The sequence below is a fragment of the Schistocerca nitens genome, chromosome 3, assembly GCF_023898315.1.
Source record: "Schistocerca nitens isolate TAMUIC-IGC-003100 chromosome 3, iqSchNite1.1, whole genome shotgun sequence".
Taxonomy (NCBI): Eukaryota; Metazoa; Arthropoda; class Insecta; order Orthoptera; family Acrididae; genus Schistocerca; species Schistocerca nitens.
In genome coordinates, this window is record NC_064616.1 from 984,015,169 (window position 1) to 984,040,483 (window position 25,315).

The 25,315-nt window shown below is 42.2% G+C and overlaps 1 protein-coding gene across 1 annotated transcript in view; it reads left to right on the forward strand.

Moving 5' to 3' along the window:
- Positions 1–22,528, forward strand: part of LOC126249047 (ER degradation-enhancing alpha-mannosidase-like protein 1) — a 182,535-nt gene extending 160,007 nt beyond the window's left edge. The window contains exons 9-10 of the mRNA XM_049950674.1: positions 9,860–10,018; positions 20,933–22,528. Coding sequence (XP_049806631.1) covers positions 9,860–10,018; positions 20,933–21,028 — 255 coding nt within the window. The 3' untranslated portion in view covers positions 21,029–22,528. The remainder of the gene's footprint in view (positions 1–9,859; positions 10,019–20,932) is intronic.
- The last annotated feature ends 2,787 nt before the right edge of the window (positions 22,529–25,315 follow it).

The following is a 25,315-nucleotide window of genomic DNA, read 5'->3' on the forward strand; positions in this document are numbered from 1 at the left end:
TGTCACAGTCCACACCTCGCATGATGACGAGGTCTCGTATGACATCTAGCCCTGTCATATTCCGGGGCCTGCCGCACAGTTGGTGGAGGGAATGTCAGCTCCCTCATTGGTTCACACACAATTGGTGCGACTAGAGATGCCTAGTCATCCTCTGGAGTCAGGGATGAGGACACATGTCGAGGTGCCCCCCCACCCCCAACTCCTGCGCAAGACGAAGATTGGCAACCACAGGCAGCGGGCCAAAGAAAAGTACAGTCCTCTTCACTCCTGGAAGATAAAATGGGCAAAATCTTCACAGAAATCGAATTCTCAGAAGAATAAGAAAGATAAGGTACTTTCTGAGGCTTCAGATGTTCCTCTCCCCAACCCTGCAGCAGTCGAGCCTATGCACGTGGGTGACAGATCGTGCATTCGTGGACCGTGACACGGTAGCGAAGTAATCACATCCATCTTTTCCATTTGCTAGTTTCTCAAACCTGACACCAATATTCATTCAATGGAGCTGTAACTGTAACAGCTACTATTGCCATTTGAACAAAGTCTGTCATTTAATGGCTACTTACTCCATAATTGGCATAGCGCTTCAGGAAACATTGTTTACGGCAATACACCTCCCTGCTCAGAAAAGCTACAAACCTTACTGTATCAATCATGTTAACATTGAGTGAGTATCTGGTGGTATCTGTGCCTTCATATGCTCTGATATTTTCAGTGAGCAGTTACCCCTTACTACTGTGCTAGAGGCCATGACTGTTAGTGTTTACGTGTCAGTTCGGTTGACAATATGTAATGTTTATTTACCCACAGACACTTTCCAATAGTTGGTGGCATGGCTCCCTGTCCCCTTGGGGGACTAATGCCCATAATTATCTGTGGGGCAGCAGCACTATGTCTCACAGAGACCAAGTACTAGAACACCTTGTTTAGAATTGAACGTCTGTCTACTCAACATTCGAACTACAACCCATATTGGTGTGACCCACAGAACATTTTCAGCTATTGATCATGCAGTTTGTAGCCTGGGTATCTTACACCTCATTTAGTGGCGTGTCTGTGGCTATCTGTGTGACAACCACCGTTTTCCTATTATCATCTCCCTCTCCACTCTGACACACAGAACATGCTCTATGTTGGTTGCTTAAGAAAGGTGAGTGGCAAGCTTTGTCCTTCAGTCACTTCTGCAACCAGTCATGTACAGATATTGACAAACTGGTACAGGATGCTATTGATACTATTACTCATGTGCAGCAGCCACGATACCTTACTCTTCAGGCTCATGCTGGTGCGATGGTGGTCTGAAGGCATAACCACAGCTATCAGGGAACACTGCAGGGCACTTCAATGGCACAAGCAGCATCCTTCTATGGATAATTTAATATCTTTGAAGAGGCTCTGGGCGAAAGCACAATTTTAATAAAGAAAAGGAAGGAGTAGTGTTAGGAGGAATAGGTTTCATCTAGGCAGTCCCACACCCCCTCATCCCAAGTGTGGAATAAACTCCGCGACATTTGCAGCCATCCGCCACCTATGGTGGTCCCTGGCATCCTTGTCGATGGTAACATCTGCACAGATCCATGGTATTTACCAAATATTTTGTAGCAAACTTCATTGAAGTGCTCACTTGCAGTAATTTCCATCCTCATTTCCTGACATGGAAACCCCTTGTTGAGCACCATCCACTAGGTTTCCATACACACAGCTCTCTATCATTCCCTTTTAGTGAATGGGAGCTTCACCGTGCTTTGGCAGTGTGTTGAGATACAGCCCCACAGCCTGACAAAATCTACAACCAAAGGTTCTAACATCTTGGTGCCGTCAGCGTGAAACACATCCTCAGGCTTTTTAATCGCATCTGGCGGAAGGGAATATTTCCCTCTCAATGGTGGGAAGGTATTATTATTCCTGTCCTGAAACTGGGAAAGGACCCACGTCTTTTAACTAACTGCCGGCCAATCTCTCTGTTGAACGGGCTGTGTAAGCTATTCGAACAAATGGTCATCCGCCGTCCTTGTTGGTGCCTTGAAGCCGGAGGGTATATATCGAGATTCCAAAGTGGCTTTTGGGCTTTCCAGTCCACAACATATCACCTGGTTCATGAATTCGCAGTGCGCACTGCATGAATGGGGTTTCCGGGGCAGTTTACCCATTTTTATGCAGAATTTCCTATCTCTCCGTCCCCCCCCCCCCGTCCCCCTCTCCCCACTGAGGTGTGGCATAAATTTTTCCAGGCCTCTCGGAAAGATGCCATTGTGTTGTACCAGGTATGCATTGGCCTCATGAGACTCACCCACGAGTTCCTTCTGGGTCAGAAGGATCCTCCTAACCGCAGCTGCGGCAGTATACTGACAGTAGCACATGTTCTTGTTGAGTGCACCCTGCTGGCCGATTTGCGACATGCTCTCAGCTTGCATACCTCACTACCTCAGATGCTTGGGGATGATGTGACAGCCACTAGCAAAGTGTTGCATTAAAAACCTGTTATCCAGTTTGTTAACAATGATGTTCAAAAACCTTTCATAAAGTCTTTAAACATTTTTTTACTGCAGTTACTGCTACAGTATCTGTTATGTGCCTATAACATTATTATACATCAAAGTGTTTGTAAAAACTTTATTGTTTTATTTTCAATATGGAAGTGAAGATTCTGTTTGATCACACCTACATGATTTACTGTACTTCCCTATGCCATCTCCCCCTGCGGGTTCGGGGTAAGAATAGGCCCATGGTATTCCTGCCTGTCTTAAGAGGCGACTAAAAGGAGTCTCAAACGTTTCGGCCTTACGTGATGGTCCCCTCTCGAGTTTGACCTCCATCTTTCTAAATTCTTCCGAAGAGCGAGCCAATTGGGGAAGGGCGCCTTACTTGGTGCATTGTGTCCATCTTGCGTTGAGAACTTTCGCCAGCTTATTTGTCGTTGCATTGCAATCCTGCCCGCTCTCCATCTCTTGGGCATGGATCCGTTCCTGCGTGCACTTTCCGCCATGTGATGAGCAGTGCCAGTTTCTGCACAGATGGAAACCATGGACGACATGTCACCTACAATCCAGCTCGGTAGCCAGTCCGTTGTGGTGGGGCTGCCATGTACCCTGTTGGTTGTAGCCCCCTGACAACAGAGGGATTGCTCTACTGATGCCTGCATCGTTAACTCCCCACGTATGCCAAGGAGTAGATGCCCATCTCCCTGGGGCATCAGGACTCCCGGCAATGGCCATCCTGCCAGGTGGCCTTTGCTGTGGCTGGGTGGTGCCCGTGGGGAGGGCCCTTGGTCTTAGTAGGTGGCATCAGAGTGGATTACACGCAATGAAGCGTGGCACATCTTCTCTTGCTGGTGGCCAGCCACCAGCAGTCTCTAAGCGTTCGAGGCCTCATTTTATAGGTAACGTTTATGACCCCAAATTGTTCCCCTCCCTGGCCACACCATGGGAGGAACGAAAGGCAATGAATGAAAGTGAGACGTATTCGCCCAGGTATCTCATCTGTACTGGAGCTGATGGGGAATCCTTTATATCCGTGAAGCCTCAGTCCTTTGTAGAGCATTTAGAGGACAAGTTTGGGGAGGTGGAGGGCTTGTCCAAAATGAGGTCCGGTTCGGTATTGATAAAAACGGCATCCTCTGCCCAGTCGCAGGCCTTGCTCGCTTGTAATAACCTGGGGGATGTCTCCATTACTATCACGCCCCATAAAAGTTTGAATATGGTCCAGGGCATTATTTTCCACAGGGATCTCCTTTTACAGTCCGATGACGAGCTGCGCACCAACTTAGAGCGACGAGGTGTCCATTTCGTCCGGCGCATCCACCGGGGTTCGAGGGATCATAAAGTTGCCACCGGTGCCTTCATCTTGGCCTTTGAGGGTGACACATTACCTGAGAAGGTAAAGGTGATGGTGTACCATTGTGATGTCAAGCCATATATCCCTCCCCCGATGCGGTGCTTCAAGTGTTGGAAGTTCGACCATATGTCTTCACGCTGTGCTTCCAGCCTCGTATGTCGCGATTGTGGTCGACCATCCCATCCTGATACTCCCTGTGCCCTGCCTCCCATCTGTGTCAGCTGCGGAGAGCACCATCTGCCTTGCTCGCTGGACTGTCCGATTCTGCAGAAGGAAAGAAAAATAATGGAAATCAAGACCCTGGACCGACTGACGTACACTGAGGCTAAGCGGAAATATGATCGGCTTCATCCAGTGCATATGACATCTTCTTATGCCGCAACTGTCACTCCTGCTACAGTTCCATCAGCTCCAGTCAGCTCTCAGAGTCGAAGGACCACACCTGCCCCCTTGATGGTGGGGGGGCACTAAACTCCCTGTTGCACCTGCTCCATCTACTTCAGGAGCAACGCCCCCCCCCCCCCCCCAACCATCGGGGACATCAGTTACCCCTTCTCAGCTGGAGAAGCGTAAGACTTCTTCGGCTCCTCTCACCAGGAAGGGGTCCCTTGGGGACCTCCCTTCGCAAGTTCCGGCCGGTACACAAGCGGACACCCGCAAGTGGCTCAAACAACCACCGGTCCCTGGTCGTAGGGCCTCACGGTCGTCGTCCGTCCCTGAGACTGACCCAGTGAAGCCCTCCCAGCCTGAACCACCAAAGGCACAGCGAGATAAACCGAAAAAGAAAAAGGTTCCCAGGAATCCCGACATTGCGGAGGCACCCGTCCCACCATTTCCTACAAACTCAGCGTCTGAGGACGAGGTCGAGATTCTGGCGTCTGCTGAAGACCTGGATCTCGCCGGTCCCTCAGACGCCATGGGTATCACTCGCGCGGGTACTGAATCGGTGGCAGCGTGTGAACAAGCGGCGAAAATTGCCTTCCCAGTCCCTTCACGCCTTTCTCGGCCATGGACAATATCATCCTACAGTGGAACTGCAGCGGTTTCTTCCACCATCTAGCTGAGCTGCGACAAATTATCAGCCCTCACCCTTTCTTCTGCATTGCTCTTCAGGAAACTTGGTTTCCAGTGATGCGAACCCCCGCCCTTCGTGGCTATCGGGGTTATTATAAGAACCGGGCAGCTTATGAAAGGGTGTCTGGTGGCGTCTGCCTCTATGTCCTTCATTCTCTGCACAGTGAGTCTGTCCCTCTACAAACACCTTTAGAGGCTGTCGCTGTTCGGGTGTGGACGCCGCAGGCTGTTACCGTCTGCAGTCTTTACCTTCCACCAGATGGTGATGTCCCACAGCATGTCCTGGCTGCGCTGATAGCCCAATTGCCGCCACCTTTCTTGTTACTGGGCAACTTCAACGCCCATAATCCTCTGTGGGGTGGGTCAGTGGCAACAGGTCGAGGCGCCACAATTGAGCATTTATTGGCACAGCTCAATCTTTCCATTTTAAATGATGGTGCCGTCACTCACTTTAGCATGGCGCATGGCACGTACTCCGCCATCGAGCTTTTGATCTGCAGCCCTAGCCTCTTACCTTCTGTCCAATGGAGAGTGCATGACGACCTGTGTGGTAGTGACCACTTTCCGATCTTTCTGTCACTGCCACAGCGTCACTCTTCTGGGCGCCCTACCACATGGGCTATGAATAAGGCTGACTGGGACTTGTTCTCCTCCATTGCCGCTATTGAGCCTCTCTCTAATGATGCCATGGATTCAGTGGTTCACTCGGTCTCCACTGGCATCGTTACTGCCGCATAATCTTCCATTCCCCGTTCTTTTGGGTCCCCTCGGAGGAGGACTGTGCCTTGGTGGTTGCCAGAGATCGCTGAGGCGATTAAAGATCGCCGGCAGGCGCTACAGCGTCACAAGCGACATCCCTCCATTGAACACCTCATCACCTTCAAACGGCTGCGTCCGCGGGCCTGCTGCCTTATACGCCAACGCAAGCAGGAGTGCTGGGAGCGGTATGTGTCCAACCATCGGCCTCCATGTCTCTCCATCGCAGGTCTGGGCAAAGATCCGACGCCTCTATTGTTATCGGACCCCTGTCAGCGGCCCTGCGCTCTCACTGAATTGAGCAGTTTGTACAGACTCTGACGAAATTGCCAACAGCTTGGCAGAGCATTTTGCTCTGAGTTCCGCTTCTTCCAATTGCCCACTGGCCTTCCACTCCATTAAAGAGCGGATGGAACGTCAGTGCCTTTCTTTTTGCACCCACCATCCTGAATCCTGCAATGTTCCATTCAGTGAGTGGGAATTTCACAGTGCCCTCGCCGCTTGTCCTAATACCGCTTCTGGGCCAGATAGCATCCACTGTCAGATGCTGAAACACCTTTCAGTGGACTGCCAGCGACGGCTCCTCGACCTTTACAACCATATTTGGGTCGAGGGTGAGTTTCCGTCGCAATGGCGGGAAATTATTGTTATCCCCATTCTGAAACCAGGCAAGAACCCCTTGGAGGTGGACAGCTACCATCCCATTAGCTTCACCAACGTTCTTTGCAAGTTGCTTGAACGGGTAGTGAGCCGGCGGTTGAATTGGGTACTGGAGTCTCGGAGCCTTCTGGCTCCGTCTCAGGGTGGGTTCCGTAAAGGCCGCTCTGCCGCCGACAATCTGGTGAGCATGGAGTCGGCCATCCGTACTGCCTTTGCCCGCCGTCAGCACCTGGTCGCTGTCTTTTTCGACATGCGGAAGGCGTACGATACAACATGGTGTCATCACATCCTTTCTACGCTTCATGGATAGGGTCTTCAGGGCCCTTTGCCAATCTTTATCCAAAATTTTCTGTCATATCATACCTTCCGCGTGCAAGTCGCGGCCTCCCATAGTTCCTGCCGAGTCCAGGAGAACGGGGTACCACAGGAATCTGTGCTCAGTGTCTGCCTGTTTTTAATTTCAATCAACGGGCTCGCTGCAGCGGTGGGAAATTCTGTCTCCACTTCCCTGTATGCTGACGACTTCTGCCTTTACTATAGCTCTATTGACATTGCAGCTGCTGAATGTCAGCTACAGGGCGCTATCCGTAAGGTATCAGTCTTGGGCTGTCGCTCATGGGTTCCAGTTTTCGGCAGCCAAGACCTGCGTTATGCATTTCTGCCGGCGACGCACTGTTCACCCGGAGCTGCGGCTTTATCTTGACGGCGAACTTCTTGCTGTGGTAGAGTCACATAGGTTTTTGGGTGTGGTTTTTGATGCCCGGTTGACTTGGCTGCCTCATATTCGGCAGCTTAAACAGAAGTGTTGGCGGCATCTTAATGCTCTGCGATGCTTGAGCCACACCAGCTGGGGCGCTGACCGATCTACACTCTTATGGCTCTACCAGGCATTAATCCAGTCTCATCTGGATTATGGGAGCCTGGCTTATGGCTCAGCTTCCCCATCTGCGTTGCGGGTACTGGACCCAAGCCTCCACAGCGGGATGCGCCTTGCCACTGGTGCTTTCTGGACCAGCCCAGTGGACAGCATACTTGTGGAGGCGGGTGTCCCTCCACTGCGGTTCCGGCGCCAACGTTTGCTGGCTGCTTATGGTGCCCATGTTTTCAGCTTGCCCGGGCATCCTAACTATCGTCTACTATTCCCACAGTCGCATGTCCATCTTCCGGAACGTCGGCCCAGGGCTGGATGTAAGATCGCGGTCCGCGTCCGAGAGCTTCTCTCCGGGCTTGGGGCTTTACCTCTTCCGCCTCCTTTCTGGGCACCTCTTCGTACACCCCTGTGGTGTGTGCCTCGCCGTCACCTTCAGCTGGAATTGGCACAGGGCCCGAAGGACTCAGTCCCTCCGGAGGCCTTCCGCCGCCGCTTTCAGGGCTCTGGCGTTGTTTACACTGACGGCTCGATGGTTGCTGATCGTGTCGGTTATGCTGTAACTCTAGGGGACCATTCCGAACAATGTTCATTGCCGGCTGGCTGCAGTGTTTACACTGCTGAGCTGGTCGCCATCTTTCGTACCCTAGAGTATATCCGCTCCTGCTCAGGTGAGTCCTTCGTGATCTGTAGCGATTCCCTGAGCGGTTTATGAGCTGTCGACCAGTGTTTGCCTCATTCTCATCTGGTGATGGCTATCCAGGAGTCCCTGCATACTCTTGCCCGTTGCGGCTGCTCTGTGGTCTTTGTTTGGACCCCAGGCCACGTTGAGATACCCAGCAATGAAAATGTTGACTGCCTGGCGAAAGAGGCCACCAGTAAACCGTCTCTGGATGTTGGCCTCCCGGAGACTGATTTGAGGGCAGTCTTACGCCGCAAAGTTTTTGCTCTACGGGACGATGAATGGCGCGAACTGACCACACGTAATAAACTCCGTGCTGTCAAGGAGATGACAGCTGTGTGGCGGTCATCTCTGCGAGCCACTCGCAGGGACTCAGTCGTCTTTTGCCGGCTTCGCATTGGCCACTCCCGGCTGGCACACAGTTATTTACTGCGCCGGGAGGACCCTCCTATATGTCACTGCGGGGCGGCTTTGACAGTGGCGCACATTTTGTTGGCCTGCCCCCTTTTAGCTGTGGTCAGGCAGACATTTGCGCTGCCTGATACGCTCCCTGCCCTTTTAACTGATGACCCTGCTATGGCTGGCTTAGTTTTACATTTTATTCGGGCAGGGGGTTTTTATCATTTAATCTGAGTGTTTGTTATGTTATTTTGTTGATTCTGGCCTTTGGCCTACGATTTTAGACTGAGTTTTTAAAGTGTCTCTCGGTGGTTGGCTTTTCCCTTTTTTTTTCTCTATGGTCGGCCAACCACCACCACACTTCGTGTGATTTTAATTTGTTTTGTCTGTTCTTTGTCTGAGTTTTTCTTGTCCTGTGTCGTCTGTTGTCTCTATTATCTGTTTTTTGTTTTTTTTTTTTTTTACTCTGTGTGTGTGTGTGTGTGTGTGTGTGTGTGTGTGTGTGTGTGTGTTTTTATGTTTTGGAACAAGGGACCGATGACCGTTGTAGTCTGGTCCCTTTAATCCCACAAACCAACCTATGCCATCCACAACTTGTATATTCCATGTATGTGCCATGAGGGTTTTCATTTCAGTCTTTACATAAAATCTCATTTTGTGTGAATTACCTCATAATTGGCAGCCATTGTTTTATAGTTGATACTTAAAAAATATTTGAAGGTGATTGTTATCTTCAGCAGCACATACAGTCAGGGTTATCAGTTTGAAGAAAGCTAGAACAAGTTATGGATATTGAGTAGTAGCCCGTGTACTCAGACAATAAGTTTCAAGTAGTTTTGTACCTTCCAGGTTGCAATGTAGTTCCCTGTATTATCTGTCTATGTTAAAAACTACTAAAAATTAGAATGAAGAAAGTATTTGTATGTATCTAAATTTTACCTGCCTCATACCAAAATGATACACACAAATCCCATTCAAATTGTACTCTCTCAGTTAAGTACATTGTACTGACGTGGTAGCATTAATATCTTTGGTGATTAATAAACAGTTTTTCAATGAGTGTGCATTTTATTTTATAAAAATTGGTCCTTAAATTTGTGCATCTATCTCCTTTCATAAGTGCTATCTCAGATTCTGGGTACATTATTTGTCATCTTCATTTCAGTAATAACATTTGATCTTCTTAAATTTCAATGGGATGCTCAGTCAAACAAGATGTGTGCCTGGAAGGATGATGGTGCATCTTGGAACTGCTCAAAGTGCAGTATGCCCACTAACATCTTTGCTCCTTTATGCTGTGTCACCACCACCACCACCACCACCACCACCACCACCACCATTGCCCCATTCTCTTGGGAAGAGAATAATACGGACTAGAAGCTGATATGCTTTGCATCAATTTTTCTTGCACTTTGAGTGCCAGAATAAAACCTTCTATTCCTTTCTGAAGTACTAGAAGGCACAGTGCTGCTTTCATTATCCTTCTGCTTGGATAGGCACTGTTTTATTATTACTATTATTATTATTATTATTATTATTATTATAACATGGCAACTGTCAAAGCAAATAATGTTTATTTCTTTTTACAGCTATTTGATACAGATAACCATGTAAATAAACATTCAAATCGCTACTTGTTCAGCACAGAAGGCCATTTGTTTCCAATCCATTCTAGTTTCCGTAAAAAACCGTGGATTGCATCAGAAAATTCTCAGCAAGAGGAGGCATCACCAGCTTATAAAGCCTCAGTAAGTATCACAGTTTTACAAATGAATATAATTACAGAACATTTTAAAACTTGCTGAATTTTACTATACCATCAAGTGAATTGTGAATAATCACAGCAATTTGTGCAGAGAATTGACCATTCCAACATTTCATTGTACATTTTGTATTCAGCTTTAGTAGACGTGTATTGTGCTTTCAGGAGAATTCCTCCTCCTCCCTGTCCTTCACCCATAACTGCTGCTGAAGTACATACCACTACTCACTCCAGGTGGGCCACAGTGTGGGGAGATTTTCTGTGTGTGTAGTAGTACTGTAAATATACAAACACTTTAAAAGCACATACAGCAATTCTTGTTTCATGTATCACAGTAACTGCAAATTCAGACAAAAACTATAAAAACGATCGTAAATTTCATAGGTGAGGCAGACCACCATTTCGTGTCAGTTTTTGCTGTTGAGGTGTTACTCTGTTCAGATGGTTATGAATTTTCAGGTAAAATTTATTCTTTTATTGTCCCAGTGAGTAAAGAATGTGTGAGAGGTTGATTCCTGTGGTTCTTTTACACAGTATCCAAGTTGAGGAGTAAGCACTGAAATTCTTCAGGAACAGTGTGTAGTCTTACCAAGTGTGGCGGTGCATTTGTGGGAGGAGTGAGCCGAAATCCACATCCAGTTGTTGTTTTTTATGTTTTCTGTAGTTTTCCTTGATAAGTTTAGGCAAATGCCATGATGATTTCTCTGAAACGGAACTCTCCCTTGGGTTCAGAGATGAATTTCCTACCAAAATCAAAGATACATCAGCCACAATATTTTCAGAGAATCCTAGTGCTCACAGAACAGTTACAGAAAAGTTAATATGACATTAGTAAACTGCAGGAGCATCCGAGGAAAGGTCCTAGAATTAGTATCACCTGCGAAGACTATAATGTCCAGATAGTATTAGGAACAGGAAGTTGGTTGAAAGCAAAAATGGAGAGCAACAAAATCCTAAGTTCAGATTGGAATATTTATCATGAGAAAAGGTTTGTCACCAGTGGTGGCGCTGTATTTATTCCAGTAAAGAATTTGATAATATATAGCAAAAATAAATTGATAATATATAGCAAGGTCGTCATGGTTTCTGAATGTGAATTAATCTGGGTGGACTCGAGCATCAAAGGTCAGTCAAAAATGGTAATCGGATGCTTTTATAGACAGCCTGGCTTAGGAGCTGTAATGGAAGTGTGCTTCAGAAAGAACGTGCAGAATATCATTACTAACTTTCCTGATTATGGTGTTGTAATAGGGGAGAAGAAATAAAAACTTTGAGGTTTGTCAATAACATTGTAGTTCCGTCAGGCACAGCAAAGGGCCTGGGAGAGCAGTTGAACTGGACAGTGTCTTGAAAGGAGGATATAAGAGGAACATTAACAAAAGCAAAATGAGGATAATGGAATGTAGTCTCATTAAATTAGGTGATGCTGAGGAAATTAGATACTTAAAGTAGAAGATGAGTTTCGCTATTTGGGGGGACAAAATAACTGATGGTGGTCGAAGTAGAGAGGATATAAAATGTAGATCGGCAATGGCAAGGAAAGAGATTCTGAAGAAGAGAAATTTGGTAAGATCGAGTATAGATTTAAGTGTCGGGAAGTCTTTGCTCAAAGTATGTGTATGGAGTGCAGCCATGTAGGGAAGTGAAACATGAATGATAAATGGTTTAGACAAGAAGATAATAGAAGCTTTCAAAATGTGGTGCTACAGAAGAGTGGTGAAGATTAGATGGGTAGATCATGTAACTAATGAGAAGGCACTGAATAGAATTGGAGAGAAGAGGAATTTGTGGCACAACTTGGCTAGAAGAAGGGATCGGTTGGTAGGACATGTTCTGAGGCATCAAGGGATCACCAATTCACACAAACCAAAAGAAGTTTTGCATCACCTCGGTTCTGAGAGTTCAGGAACCTGTATGGAAAATTGGAATAGAGATCAACATAAACCTCATTTCCACCCTTTTTATTGATCATGAAAACACACATTGCATGTTTTACCACTATACAGTGAGGCTTTGAGGGGGTGTTCCAGATTGCTGTACACACCAGTACCTCTAATACCCAGTAACATGTCCTCTTGCATTGATGCATGCCTGTATTCGTCGTGGCATACTATCCACAAGTTCATCAAGGCACTTCTCACGTCCGTCGACCGTCGTAATTTAATATATTATTATTGTTGTTATTATTTTTTGATTGTTGCTGACTTACGTGGTGGGCCTTGATAAAAATGATATTTCATTCAATTTTGATTTACGATTGAATGCTTTTGTGAAGTTTTCCTTTTTAACAATATTAATCTTAAATTATTTGTTACGTTAATGAATGTTAGACTCGCTGAATCTTAAAATTTATAATTTAATATATTATTATTGTTGTTATTATTTTTTGATTGTTGCTGACTTACGTGGTGGGCCTTGATAAAAATGATATTTCATTCAATTTTGATTTACGATTGAATGCTTTTGTGAAGTTTTCCTTTTTAACAATATTAATCTTAAATTATTTGTTACGTTAATGAATGTTAGACTCGCTGAATCTTAAAACATGAGCATATAAGCTGAACAATGTAATAAGCTTTTCAGATTAATTTCCTCGGCTAGTCAGCTCACTTTAAAGCAGTTCGCCGCTTTACCTCCGAAGATGTCTCCCGCAGTCGGAGACGAAACGTTAGGAGACAGTTTTATACTTCGACCACGGCCTATCAGCCCAGAAGTTTTACGTGAAGACAATACCGGCCGTGAAAGTTTACATTGTATGATCAAAAGATCTTTAGTTATTAATTACAATTGCGGCCCACACACGCGCGAGAGTATTTTTTCTTACCTCCGTTAACCATTGGCTCGTAGTCGGAGTCCTGGCTCTGGCTGTTGGCTATGGTACTGAAAATAAGAATCTTAAAGCTACGTACTTCTGCAACTTCATGCGGCTGTGGAGAAAAATTAATATTATGTTAATAGCGGGTGAGTTTTTCGCTTCCGCTAATTTTTCGTAAGTTAATATCCCTACGTAATGGCGTCGTTGGCTGCATCGGCCGCTGCGATTGTTGAACTGTAAATTACTTGAATGCAGGTTAATTCAACGAAGGCGGACATGAAATCGGGATCACCTCTTACAAATTAAAAGTGCACAATAATATTAAATGAATATATTATATGCTTAATTAGTGCAAATATGCTTACATTTGCCAGCACATGCAAGATGTCCGTCTACACACAACCAAGACAAGACAAGAGAAGAAGAGAAGACGACTGAAAAACTAACAAAAGAGCGTATCTTGTCGTCTCTTTAGATCATTTTGTTATATTTCTTTGCACTCAAAACTCACACAGAGAAATTATTATTTTATGGGTACATAATAAAAAAAATCTGTATCATTCAAGTTTTAAATGTCTCTTCTTTATAAATACTGTTTTTTAAATGTTTTCTTATTACCTCACTGAGGACGCTACACACTGTTGGTCCAGATTGTCCAACTCCTCAATGGTGATTCAGCGTAGACACCTCAAAGTGGTTGGTCAGTCACGTCAACCATAAACAGCCCATTTAAATCTATACCAGGCACGTTCGATATGGTTCATGTCTGAATAACATGCTGGCCACTCTAGTTGAGCAATGTCATTATCCTGAAGGAAGTCATTCACAAGATGCGCACAATGGGGGTGCGAATTGTCGTCCATGAAGACGAATGCCTCACCAGTATGCTGCCGATATGTTTGCACTATCGGTCGGAGGATGGCATTCATGTATCGTACAGCCGTTACGCCACCTTCCATGACCACCAGCGGCATACGTTGGCCCCACATAATCCCACCCCAAAACAGCAGGGAACCTCCACCTTGCTGCACTCACTGGACAGTGTGTGTCCAAGGCATTTAGCCTGACTGGATTGCCTCCAAACACGTGTCCGACGAGTGCCTGGTTGAAGGCATATGCGACACTCAAAGGTGAAGAGAATGTAATGCTAATCCTGATTAGATTAGATTAGATTTACTCTCATTCCAATTGATCCGTGGTGAGGAGGTCCTCCAGGATGTAGAACACGTCAGAAAAACAACAATACATGACAAATATTTACAACTCAAACAAATAAGCTTCCACAGGTCCCATGTGGAATGATCATCATTTTTTAATGAACACTATATGAAAGAATCATTTTACAAATACTAATGCACTGAATTCAAAATAAAAGTTTTTTTATTTATTTATAGGGTAATAAACGTGTAAAACAACTACTATAATACTTGTTTACAATGAACACCAATGGAGTAGAAGGAGTTGGCCACCAATTAATCCTTTAGGCTTCTCTTAAACTGAATTTCATTGGTTGTTAAGCTTTTAATGGCTGCTGGCAAGTTATTGGAAATGTGTGTTCCTGAATAATGCACCCCTTTTTGTACAAGACTAAGTGACTTCAAATCCTTGTGAAGATTATTCTTATTGCTAGTATTGCTTCCATGAATTGAGCTGTTGGTTTGAAAAATTGATATATTTTTAATGACAAATTTCATTAAAGAATAAATATATTGGGAAGCAGTAGTTAGTATCCCCAGGCTTCTGCAGGATGTTCTTGAGTTCACACCACATATAACTCTTACTGCACGTTTTTGTGCCCGGAAAACTTTAGCTTGGCTTGATGAATTACCCCAAAAAATAATCCCATATGACATTATGGAATGAAAGTAAGCATAGTATGCCAGCTTTTTCATTTTTATATCCCCTATGTCTGACACAATTTGCATTGCAAATAGAGATTTGTTAAGACCCTTCAGCAGTTCTGTGGTGTGCTTTTCCCAGTTGAATTTATTATGAAGCTGTAATCCTAAGAATTTAACACTGTCCACTACTTCTATCTGCTTGTGATCATATGTTAGGCATATACTCGTGGGACACACTTTACGAGTTGCATGTAGTGTGTTTTTTCAATGTTTAGTGACAAGGAATTGGCTAGGAACCAGTGATTAATGTCCACAAATATTTTATTAGCTGATCTTTCTAAGACTACACTTGATTTGCTATTTATTGCAATGTTTTAATCATCAGCAAACAAAACGGACTTGGCATGTGGTAATGTTGCTGATGATGGGTCATTGATATACACAAAAAGTAAGGGCCCTAAAATGGAACCTTGTGGGGACCCCCCACATGTAATTAGTTCCCAGTTGGTTGATACCTGATAGCTTGATACATGTCTCTTTCCTAACAACACCCTTTGTTTCCTGCAGGAGATATAAGTTTTGAATCATTTTGCAACATTTCCTGTTACCCTATAATATTCTAATTTACTTAAAAGAATATTGTGATTTACACAGTCAAATGCCTTTGACGGATCACGAAATATACCAGTTGCCTGCAATTTTTTATCTTATGAATTAAGCACATTTTCACTGTAAGTGTAGATAGCCTTCTCAGTATCAGAACCCTTTAGAAATACGAACTGTGACTTTGATAGTATGTTATTTGAGATAAGATGGTTATAAAGCCGATTGCACATACTTTTTCTAAAATTTTTGAGAATGCTGGGAAAACTGAAATTGGACGGAAATTTGATGCTATTTCTTTATCTCCCTTCTTAAACAGTGGCTTAACTTCAGCATATTTTAACCATTTGGGAAATATTCCACTGATAAATGATTAGTTAAACAGATAGCGTAATATGTTACTTAACTCAGAATCACATTCTTTAATTAGCTTTGTTGACATTTCATAATACTCACTAGACGTTTTTGATTTTAAAGATTTTATGATGGACATTATTTCTGCTGGGGTAGTGAGGGTCAAATTCATATAATGGAAGTTACTTGAAATGTCTGGTCTGAGGTATTCCATAGCAGCATCTACAGAACCTGACAACTCCATCTTTTCAGTAACACTGTTACTGAAATGTTTGTTAAAAAGTTCTGCAACACTATACACATCTTTCACCAATGTATCATTTACTCTTAATGCTATTTGTCCCTGAGCGGTCCATTTGGCTTGTTGTTGGGCCCATCTGTATCGCACTGCATGGTGTCGTGGTTGCAAAGATGGACCTCACCATGTAAGTTGGCAGTGAAGTTGCACATCATGCAGCCTATTGCACACAGTTTGAGTCAGAACACGACATCCTGTTGCTGCACGTAAAGCATTACCCAGCGTGGTGGCATTGCTGTCAGGGTCCCTCCGGGCCATAATCCATAGGCAGCGGTCATCCACTGCAGTAGTAACCCTTGGGCCGCCTGAGTGAGGCATGTCATCAACAGTTCCTTTCTCTCTGTATCTCCTCAATGTCTGAGAAACATCGCTTTAGTTCCTCCGAGACACCTGGACACTTCCCTTGTTGAGAACCCTTCCTCGCACAAAGTAACAATGCGCACACAATTGAACCATGGTGTTGACCGTCTAGGCATGGTTGAACTACAGACAACACGAGCCGTGTACCTCTTTCCTGGTGAAATGACTGGATCTGATCGGCTGTCGGACCCCCTCCATCTAATAGGCACTGCTCATGCATGGTTGTTTACATCTTTGTGGGGGGGGGGGGGGGGTGTTAGTGACATCTCTGAACATTCAAAGGGACTGTGTCTGTGATACAATATCCACAGTCAACGTCTATCTTCCCGAGTTCTGGGAACCGGGGTGATGCAAAGCTTTTTTTGATGTGTGTAGTATTGGAGGGAAGTGTGGAGGGTAAAAATCATCGAGGGAGACCAAGGGTTGAATACACTATCCAGAAGGATGTATGTTGCAGTAGTTACTCAGAGATGAAGCAGCTTGCACAGGATAGGGTAGCTTGGATAGCTGCATCAAAGCAGTTCATGGACTGAAGACCATAACAACAACAACAACAATAATAATAATAGAGGGTGACTTCAACTTGCCAGGTGAAGATTGGGAGTGTCACACAATCAAAACTGGTGCCAGAGACAGCGGTTTGTATGACATTATTCTGAATGTCTTGTCTGAAAGTCACTTTGAGCAGATAATTAGGAAAAAAACTCTCGAAGATAACATCCTAGACCTCTTAGCATTAAACAGATCTGAACCAAACAAATCAGTTAAAGCGGACGTAGATATCAGTGATCATAAGGCTGTGATAATAATTATGACAATGGGTATTACAAGGGAAGTTAAGAAAGATAGGAATATATTTTTGCTTGGCAAATATGATGAGATACAAATTGCATAGTATCTGAGTAGACAGCATCAAATATTTAGTGCTGAGGTCAAGTATTTGGAGCACAGATGGAAAAGCAGATACACATAATAATAGGCCTATATGATTGAGGTCAACATTTTGTGAATGTTTTATGGTCAGAAATTATGACTTTTTTCTAGAACGAAAATCCATCGTCAAGAAATCAACATGGATTCCCCAAACAGAGACCTTGTGAAACTCTGCATGCTCTGTTCCTTCTTGAGATCCATAGTGCTGTAGCATGGTGTATACGTTCCGGGAAAATTCTGAGAATTTTTTCATCCAGGAGAAAACCGAGAAAAAATTGGGAATATTTTAAAATCCCGGGAATTTTTCATTGTTTTGGACTTAGGTTAAATTTTCATAATTTTAGTATGAAGACTATGGAATACTTCATAAGTATAAACTGCTGCTGATGAGCATGATGTCGCAACTGTTTGCATTTCATTTGAGCAGTTGCCCACAGGCTCACACGCATGTGCCATTGGGTTGTGTATGGGCAGTACCTTCTCTCACTTCCAGCTACTTGACATGTGGCTGTTAGCATCAGTAGTAGCAACAAGCAGCCAGATGCTATCCGGAAAAAATTTTCTGGCTTGCAAACTGCCAGATTGCCACATGCGCATAGCAGTCTGGGTTGTAGTGGGGAGAGGGTTAGTCTCCATGTAAGCCGTGTTTATGTATAGTGAGTTTGCTGTTTCCTCTTCGTTTACACTTCTCACATCAGATGAAAACTAAATGGATTTTTGTGGTTGGAAGCTATCAAGTGAATTAAAATGCATTCACATAATTACGGAAGCTTCAGTTTTCTGATTTTATTTTATTTATATATATCTTTTCCCAGAGGCAGTCAATTTATTAGAACTGATGTGTTTCATTCCGCACTATTGGCTAGTTTCAACTGTTCGCTGAATTTCAAGTGCACATTTTCATCTTCTGGAATGTATGGTATTATGCCATAATAAAGAACCAAATATGAGATAATACAGTACTGGTGCTCCAAGAAAATTTGCATCCCAAAAACCACACTGAAATCTTAATATCAGGTTGGGACCTACTTCATTATGAATCTGGGCATATGAATGTTCCATGTAAGTATGAAATTCTGATGGTCTTGTAGTGTCCTGTTTCTTTTATGATGTCACATAAGATCTCTTAATGCTGTATAGGTACGAACATATGGGCTTCCTAAGTCATCTTAGCTGCCCATGGACAGTAACGCGTTTTCTGGCACACTCTGGCAACTAGTGAAGTGAAGCTATTTCTAACAGGTCGTGGGGAAATATTGCAAGTGGTGCTTTGAAAAGCTTTAGTTTCAAAGTAAATTTCCTTTACGCAAGATGAATTATGTTACATGTGCAATGAATTTCTTAAATCACAGAGCGTTTGACTCTTGTTTAAAACTTAACACATTGTGGACTAGCCACTTACAAGAATTTCAAGCCCAGAAGACCAGACATTAATGTCAGTATTTAAAATTTTACTGGCACTTTTGTGTGATGTATCTTAAAGTGTAACACACACAAAAAAGATCAATATTATATGTAAAAGCTTAGCTTTTATTGTAGCTTCAGTGTGTACAATAATTTAAACCATTAACTTTCCCTGTTTGTGTGTTAACACCACTTAACAGTGATGTTGCAGCTGGCTGACTACGTCAAGTGTCCTATCCTCTGAATATCTGCTGTCATTGGCTGGCGAGATCACATGACATGAGCTATGACTGTCTTACAAAAGTGCATTTCAATCTCGATTTTAGTGCTTTGGAAATTAATGTGCTGTTATGAATCTATACTTTTGTACTATGAATATAAAAATATGCAGCATATCGTAAAATGAAAATATGCAACATAAATGTTGCTGAACATCAGGGCTTTCCAAAACATTTTTTTGCCGAGATTTTTTATTCTTTGAAGTTCCATGCTGGTGTGCATCACCTTTACCATTCAAAGAACTGATATTTTTACAGCTCCGAGTGAAAGTATACTGTCACTTACCATGGAAAACGTGCATTTTTCACCTTGGAAGAATTGCATTTTCACGTGGGGGAAAAGTATGTTTTTAACTGGGAAATCTGGGAATTTATTTTTCTTGTCCGCGTATACAACCTGGCAATGGCACTCAGGTCGGTGCCATGATCCCTGGCTTCAGGAAGGCATTTGACACCATCCTGCTCTCCTGTTGAATGGAAAAAATATGAGCTTGCCGAGTATCAGACCAGGTTTGTGACTGCATTCAAGACTTCTTGCAGATAGAACTCAACATCTTACTCTTAACTGAACAGAATCGACAGATGTAAAAGTAATTTCTGGAGTACCCCAAGGAGGTGTGATACGACCATTACTGTTTACAATGTATGTAAATAATCTAGTACAAACCATCAGAACCTCTTTAAACCTGTTCACAGATGATGGAGTTGTCTATAAAAAAAGGGGGGGGGGGCAATGCCTAAAGACAATATCTATTTGCAGAGTGACCTACAGTGGATTGATGGATGATGCAGGCTCTCTTAGTTGACCGTTGTAACATGTTGCACATACGTAGGAATAGAAATTCACAACTGTACAACTACACTATTGAGGACAAACTGCTGGAAACATTATCTACTGTAAAATATCTAGGATAACTATCCAGGACGACCTGAATTGGAATGACCATATAAAGCAAACAATAGGAAAATTAGATGGCAGACTGAGATTCATAGGAAAAATCCTAAGAAAATATTACTCATCCATGAAAGAAGTGGCTTCCAAGGCACTTGTTCAACCAATTCTTGAGTACTGTTCACCAGTCTGGGACCTTTACCAGGTACGACTGATAGATAGATAGATAGATAGAGAGAGAGAGAGAGAGAGAGAGAGAGAGAGAGAGAGAGAATCCTTCGAAGAAGTGCAGGATGTTTGGCCACCGGCTTATTTCGTTGATGTGAGGTCATTACAGAGATGCTCAGCAGACTCTGCTGGCAGACATTCCAAGAGAGGCATTGTACATCATGGAGAAGTTTACTGTTGAAGTTTTGAGGGAGTACTTTTTGGTAAGAGTCAGACAACATATTACGTCCTTCCACATAAAAATGAGAAAATTCAAGAAGTTAGAGCTAATACAGAGGCTTCCCAACAATTATTCTTCCCACACATCATTCACAAATGAAACAACAAAAGGGAAATCAGTTGGTGGTAGCAGAGTTCCCTCTGCCACACACCATCAGGTTGCTAGCAGAGTATTGACATAGATGTAGAAGCCATTGTCTTCCCAATGTCATCATATCTGATCTTTCGTTCCATCTATAGTTAGCTAGTTGTTCCATAGATCAAATTCATGATAAATGTTATGATCTGAAATGTATCAACAGAACAAATATCCAAGACTTATAAAAAAACTAGAAAAATATTTGTATGGCTATATGCTGGCCTTTTACAAGTTCCTTTTTTATTTATTTTGTAATAGCTAATTACTTCTACTCAAGAATTCCTCTATGGTATACAATTTTCTCTAAGGAGAAAACTCTTTAATCTACATTTGAAAACATTTCTGCATTCTGTTTCTTAAAGAAGAATTAAACCAGACATCACATTTTTGTTGACAGGATGTTACACAAACCCTTACCCTATATTTATCCCTCCATATAATGTTTTGTTTGAGATTCACTACACATTATTTATGAAGATGATTATCAATGGTGTGTGTTTGTAATATATTTGAAATCTGTTTGTATTTATTCACAGTGTGATGCTGTTGATGCTGACAGAATGTACTTTCTGCCACTCAAGAGTCATTACCTCCAGCAGATAAGCTTGGCTTTGGGGCTAGATAACATCTGAGACTGGAAAATTTACAACAGGAGACACCAAATGAAATAACTCTTAGAATTGCATTCCATATTGTGTAATTTTATGTTTTGCAAAAAACTTATAAACTCAGTTGTTACTTAAAATATTGAAATTCATTGTTACCATTATAACAAAAACATAAATGTGTCTTTTATTTAGAGGTTATGCCAGTGTGCTTTTTATTTGTATTACATTTACAGCTTTTATTTTTGAGTTGTGTAAATATTTTGTGTTACAAACTTAATTTCTTCTTCACACCACAGAGTATATTTTCAGACAATAAAAGACTGTGATGTTGACGACTATTAATTGAAGGTGCCACTTTTAACTATTCCATTTTTAAATGGGAGCATTGATGCTATAGATGTAGTTCAGTATTGGATTACACTCAACAAATAAGTATAAGCTTTATATATATGTCAAAACATATTTCCTGCAAAATTACATTTGGGGATATAAGAGCAAATGTGGGACTGTTTGTTTAGTATAAATTTTAAAATACTCTTGCAAAGTGATTAAGTGGTAGACACTGGCCTTTTATTTGGAAAAAGTGAGGTTTAATCCCCATTTGTCCATTCTGATTAAACATTTTGGGGCTGATGCTGTAAAATAACAGGTATGTTGACCTGTCCAAAAGTATGTTGCCTTTAATTTTATGAGTTTCTTGTTAGTGTTATGGTTCCCACTTGTCTGGGCTATATGGTGGACACCGTATTTAAACACTTTTGGACATACTGGAAATGTAGCTACATTTTTTATTCTTTTTGTGGAGTGGCATGTTTGTAATGTACAGGATCAGTAGTGTAGTGATGGATGCTTCGATTAGGAATGAAACTGCTCTCATGATTTTGAGGAAAGTAATTTTTCCTATTTTTGAAAGAGCTTAGAGTACATAATTCTGAAGTTATGTTATTTATAAATATCATTTTTATTAATATCATAAAATCAAAAGAGGAGTGTGGACTTAAAGATGCTTCTGATGCAAACAGTGGCATTATTTCCATACGTTTTACACTTCACAAGTATAGAAAACAAAGTCAGGAACTTTAGACTGAATTAATTTTAAAAAAGCCTGGATAAAAGTTGACCATGTATCAGATATTGATGTCTCTGTAAGACAGTGCGGCGAGAGCATTTTCATTGACTTAGGTTAGAACAGCTCATCTGTACATTTTTCTGTACTATATTATGTGTTCTGTGATTAAACATGTCAAGGAGCAAACAAATCTGTATGCCAAACTGAGTGTAAGAAAGTTACAAAGCATTAAGTTCCATTCATCTACACGTGTTCTAGTGGAATACAAATTATGGTCCATATATGATAGGTTGATACTGTGTATATGAGAGCAACTGCTGTCTGTCCAAATGTCATGAACCATTACAGGTTTCTATCTATTCTCAGAAACATCCATAAAAAAATTGGACATGAAAAAGGACAAACTAGCTATGACTCACTGTATGAAAACTGTATGTGCTACTTTCTGTTATGGTCTCAGAATATTACAAAGAATTAAAGTGTGAGTAAATTTGTGACTTTATTTCAAGGGTTGCATGGCATAAAACTAAACAAATATGGTGTAAAGCTGTATATATTATTGACACAGTGAACACATTTCTCAAGGGATTATCTAGAAAGTGTTAAGCTCTTCTTACAGAAAGATTTTACACACCTCTGTCCAACACTTGAGAATTGGAAACTGCTATATTATTACTATGGGAATGACAAAAACTCCTAAGTGAGATAACCTCATATGATAAATGATCACACATTTCATAGGAGTGAATTCATGTGGTGGACTACAGCGAAACACGTTGGATGTTGATTTACCTGACAAACAGCTGTCATATGGGGCATTTGTGCACTGAACCTTGAAGTTCAAAAATGGCTCTGAGCACTATGGGACTCAACTGCTGTGGTCATAAGTCCCCTAGAACTTAGAACTACTTAAACCTAACTAACCTAAGGACAGCACACAACACCCAGCCATCACGAGGCAGAGAAAATCCCCGACCCCGCCGGGAATCGAACCCGGGAACCCGGGTGTGGGAAGCGAGAACGCTACCGCATGACCACGAGATGCGGGAACCTTGAAGTCATGAGGGGAAATTGGCTTCCCACAAAATTTTATCACAAAACTGCAAACCATATGACAAAATAACAGGAAACTGTCTAACCTTTTCAGTTTATGACAGCCATATTTCTTGCAGAAAGCAGAGATTTCAATCCACCTCTTTTTACATTTGAACCACAAATAATGATGTCAGAATGTTCAAATTCTTGTTCCAATAATCTATCATAAAAGATCCCATACTACAATACTGTCCATAATACTTGCTGCATACATTGTTTTTAATTAATTATGTAAACAAAATTTAAGTTCTGAGAAAATCAATTTATTATTTTCTTTTTCTCTCTCGAAAATGGTGTTTTGCTTTATAACTGTGCCTATTCGCTAAATAACAATGTTTTACACACAATTTCAAACCACAGAGTATAGATTTTTCAGTGACATGTTGTTGCTGCTCTATTAAAGACCTAAGAGTTGCATGAAGTGTGATAAAATCGGCTGGATTTTTCAGTAGAGGCCTGCATGTGTTACTTTCAGACTGTTGCACTTTATTCAATACAGAGTTTCAGTGATAATGTACATCACAGTTAAAATTAAGGCATTGAAAAAGCAATATGTAAGCATTCATCATCATCATCATCATCATCATCATCAGAGAAAGTTGTCACTGTAAATCTGATGCAAAATTAATTGCACTGCTCATGGGATAGAATAGATGACTCGTTGCTGCATTGCTCTGTGTAGTTTTTCAACCCATCCTTGATACAGTTCAGTTGGTCCATGTGTTCACAAACACTTAGAAAATGTAACAGATCTACTAAGGAGACTGCCCACACTACGCTATTCCGTCCTCTTTTAGTATACTGCTGCGCGGTGTGGGAGCCTTACCAGATAGGACCGATGGAGTGCATCGAAAAAGTTCAACGAAGGGCAGCACGTTTTGTATTCTCGAAATATGGGAGTGTGTGTCACTGAAATGATACAGGATTTGGGGTGGACATCATTAAAAGAAAGGTGTTTCTCGTTGTGAAGGAATCTTCTCACGAAATTCCAGTCGCCAACTTTCTGCTCCGAATGTGAAAATATTTTGTTGACACCGACCTACATAGGGAGAAACGATTACCACGATAAAATAAGGGAAATCAGAACTCGTATGGAAAGATATAGATGTTCGTTCTTTCCACGCACTATATGAGATTGGAATAATAGATAATTGTGAAGGTGATTCAATGAACCCTCCGCCAGGCACTTAAATGTGATTTGTAGAGTATCCGTGTAGATGTAGATGTATTACAACACAATTTATCACTGTGTTAGCTAAAGCAATAATAAAGGAACAGGTGTAGATGCACAATTATAAAACAATAATGGAACAGTACAAGACAATGTTATTTGAGGTTGGCACACACTATACATAGGCGAGCCCAGTCGAGGGTTAGTGATAAATAGGAATTTTTGCAGCAAAGGTCGTGTGTTGAATATTTTTTATTTCCTCAATGACCAGTTTTGACAGTCTAGCCGTTGTCTTTGGATCTACAATATACCAAGAGAAAAACATTACTATGACAATTTGCAAAACTGTGGAAACTGTAGACAAATGGAAAAACATCAACCAGATGACAGTATTTTTATTTACCTTCAGGAAATGTTACTATGCATGAATCTCACAACCATAATGAGAGCACACTCCATTTAAAAAACAAAGATGCACTTTCTTTTCAAATATATAAAACAGAATAAACAAGAAGTACGTAGCAGCAACAGTGTGCCCCGGAGTGGAGGCGAGTTCATCAGTGAAGCCATTGTAGCTACAGCTACTATAGTTCAATTCTTTTATCTTGGCGGCTCGCGCATGCCCGCCCAGACGCAGGAGATTGCTGCGTTGCCAGTTGCACACGACGCACGCGCCGAGAGAAGCAGTTCGTGAAGTAAAGCCACCACGGCACTTATTTTAAAGCACTTCAATCAATCAAAAGGAAGTAGACAAAATACATTAAACAAAACTGTGGACTTACAAAAACATTAGGATTTGAATATACCGTCTATCAGTGAAGTGCTCTGAGCTATGTGAAATATAATTTTTGTGTGTGGCACATACAAACAACATTTATTTGCTAAAACACTGATCAGCCAACACAAACATTGAATATTGTGTTACCACAGCACAAAACTACGAAAGGTGACTTGCCAATGGAGGAGACAAAATACT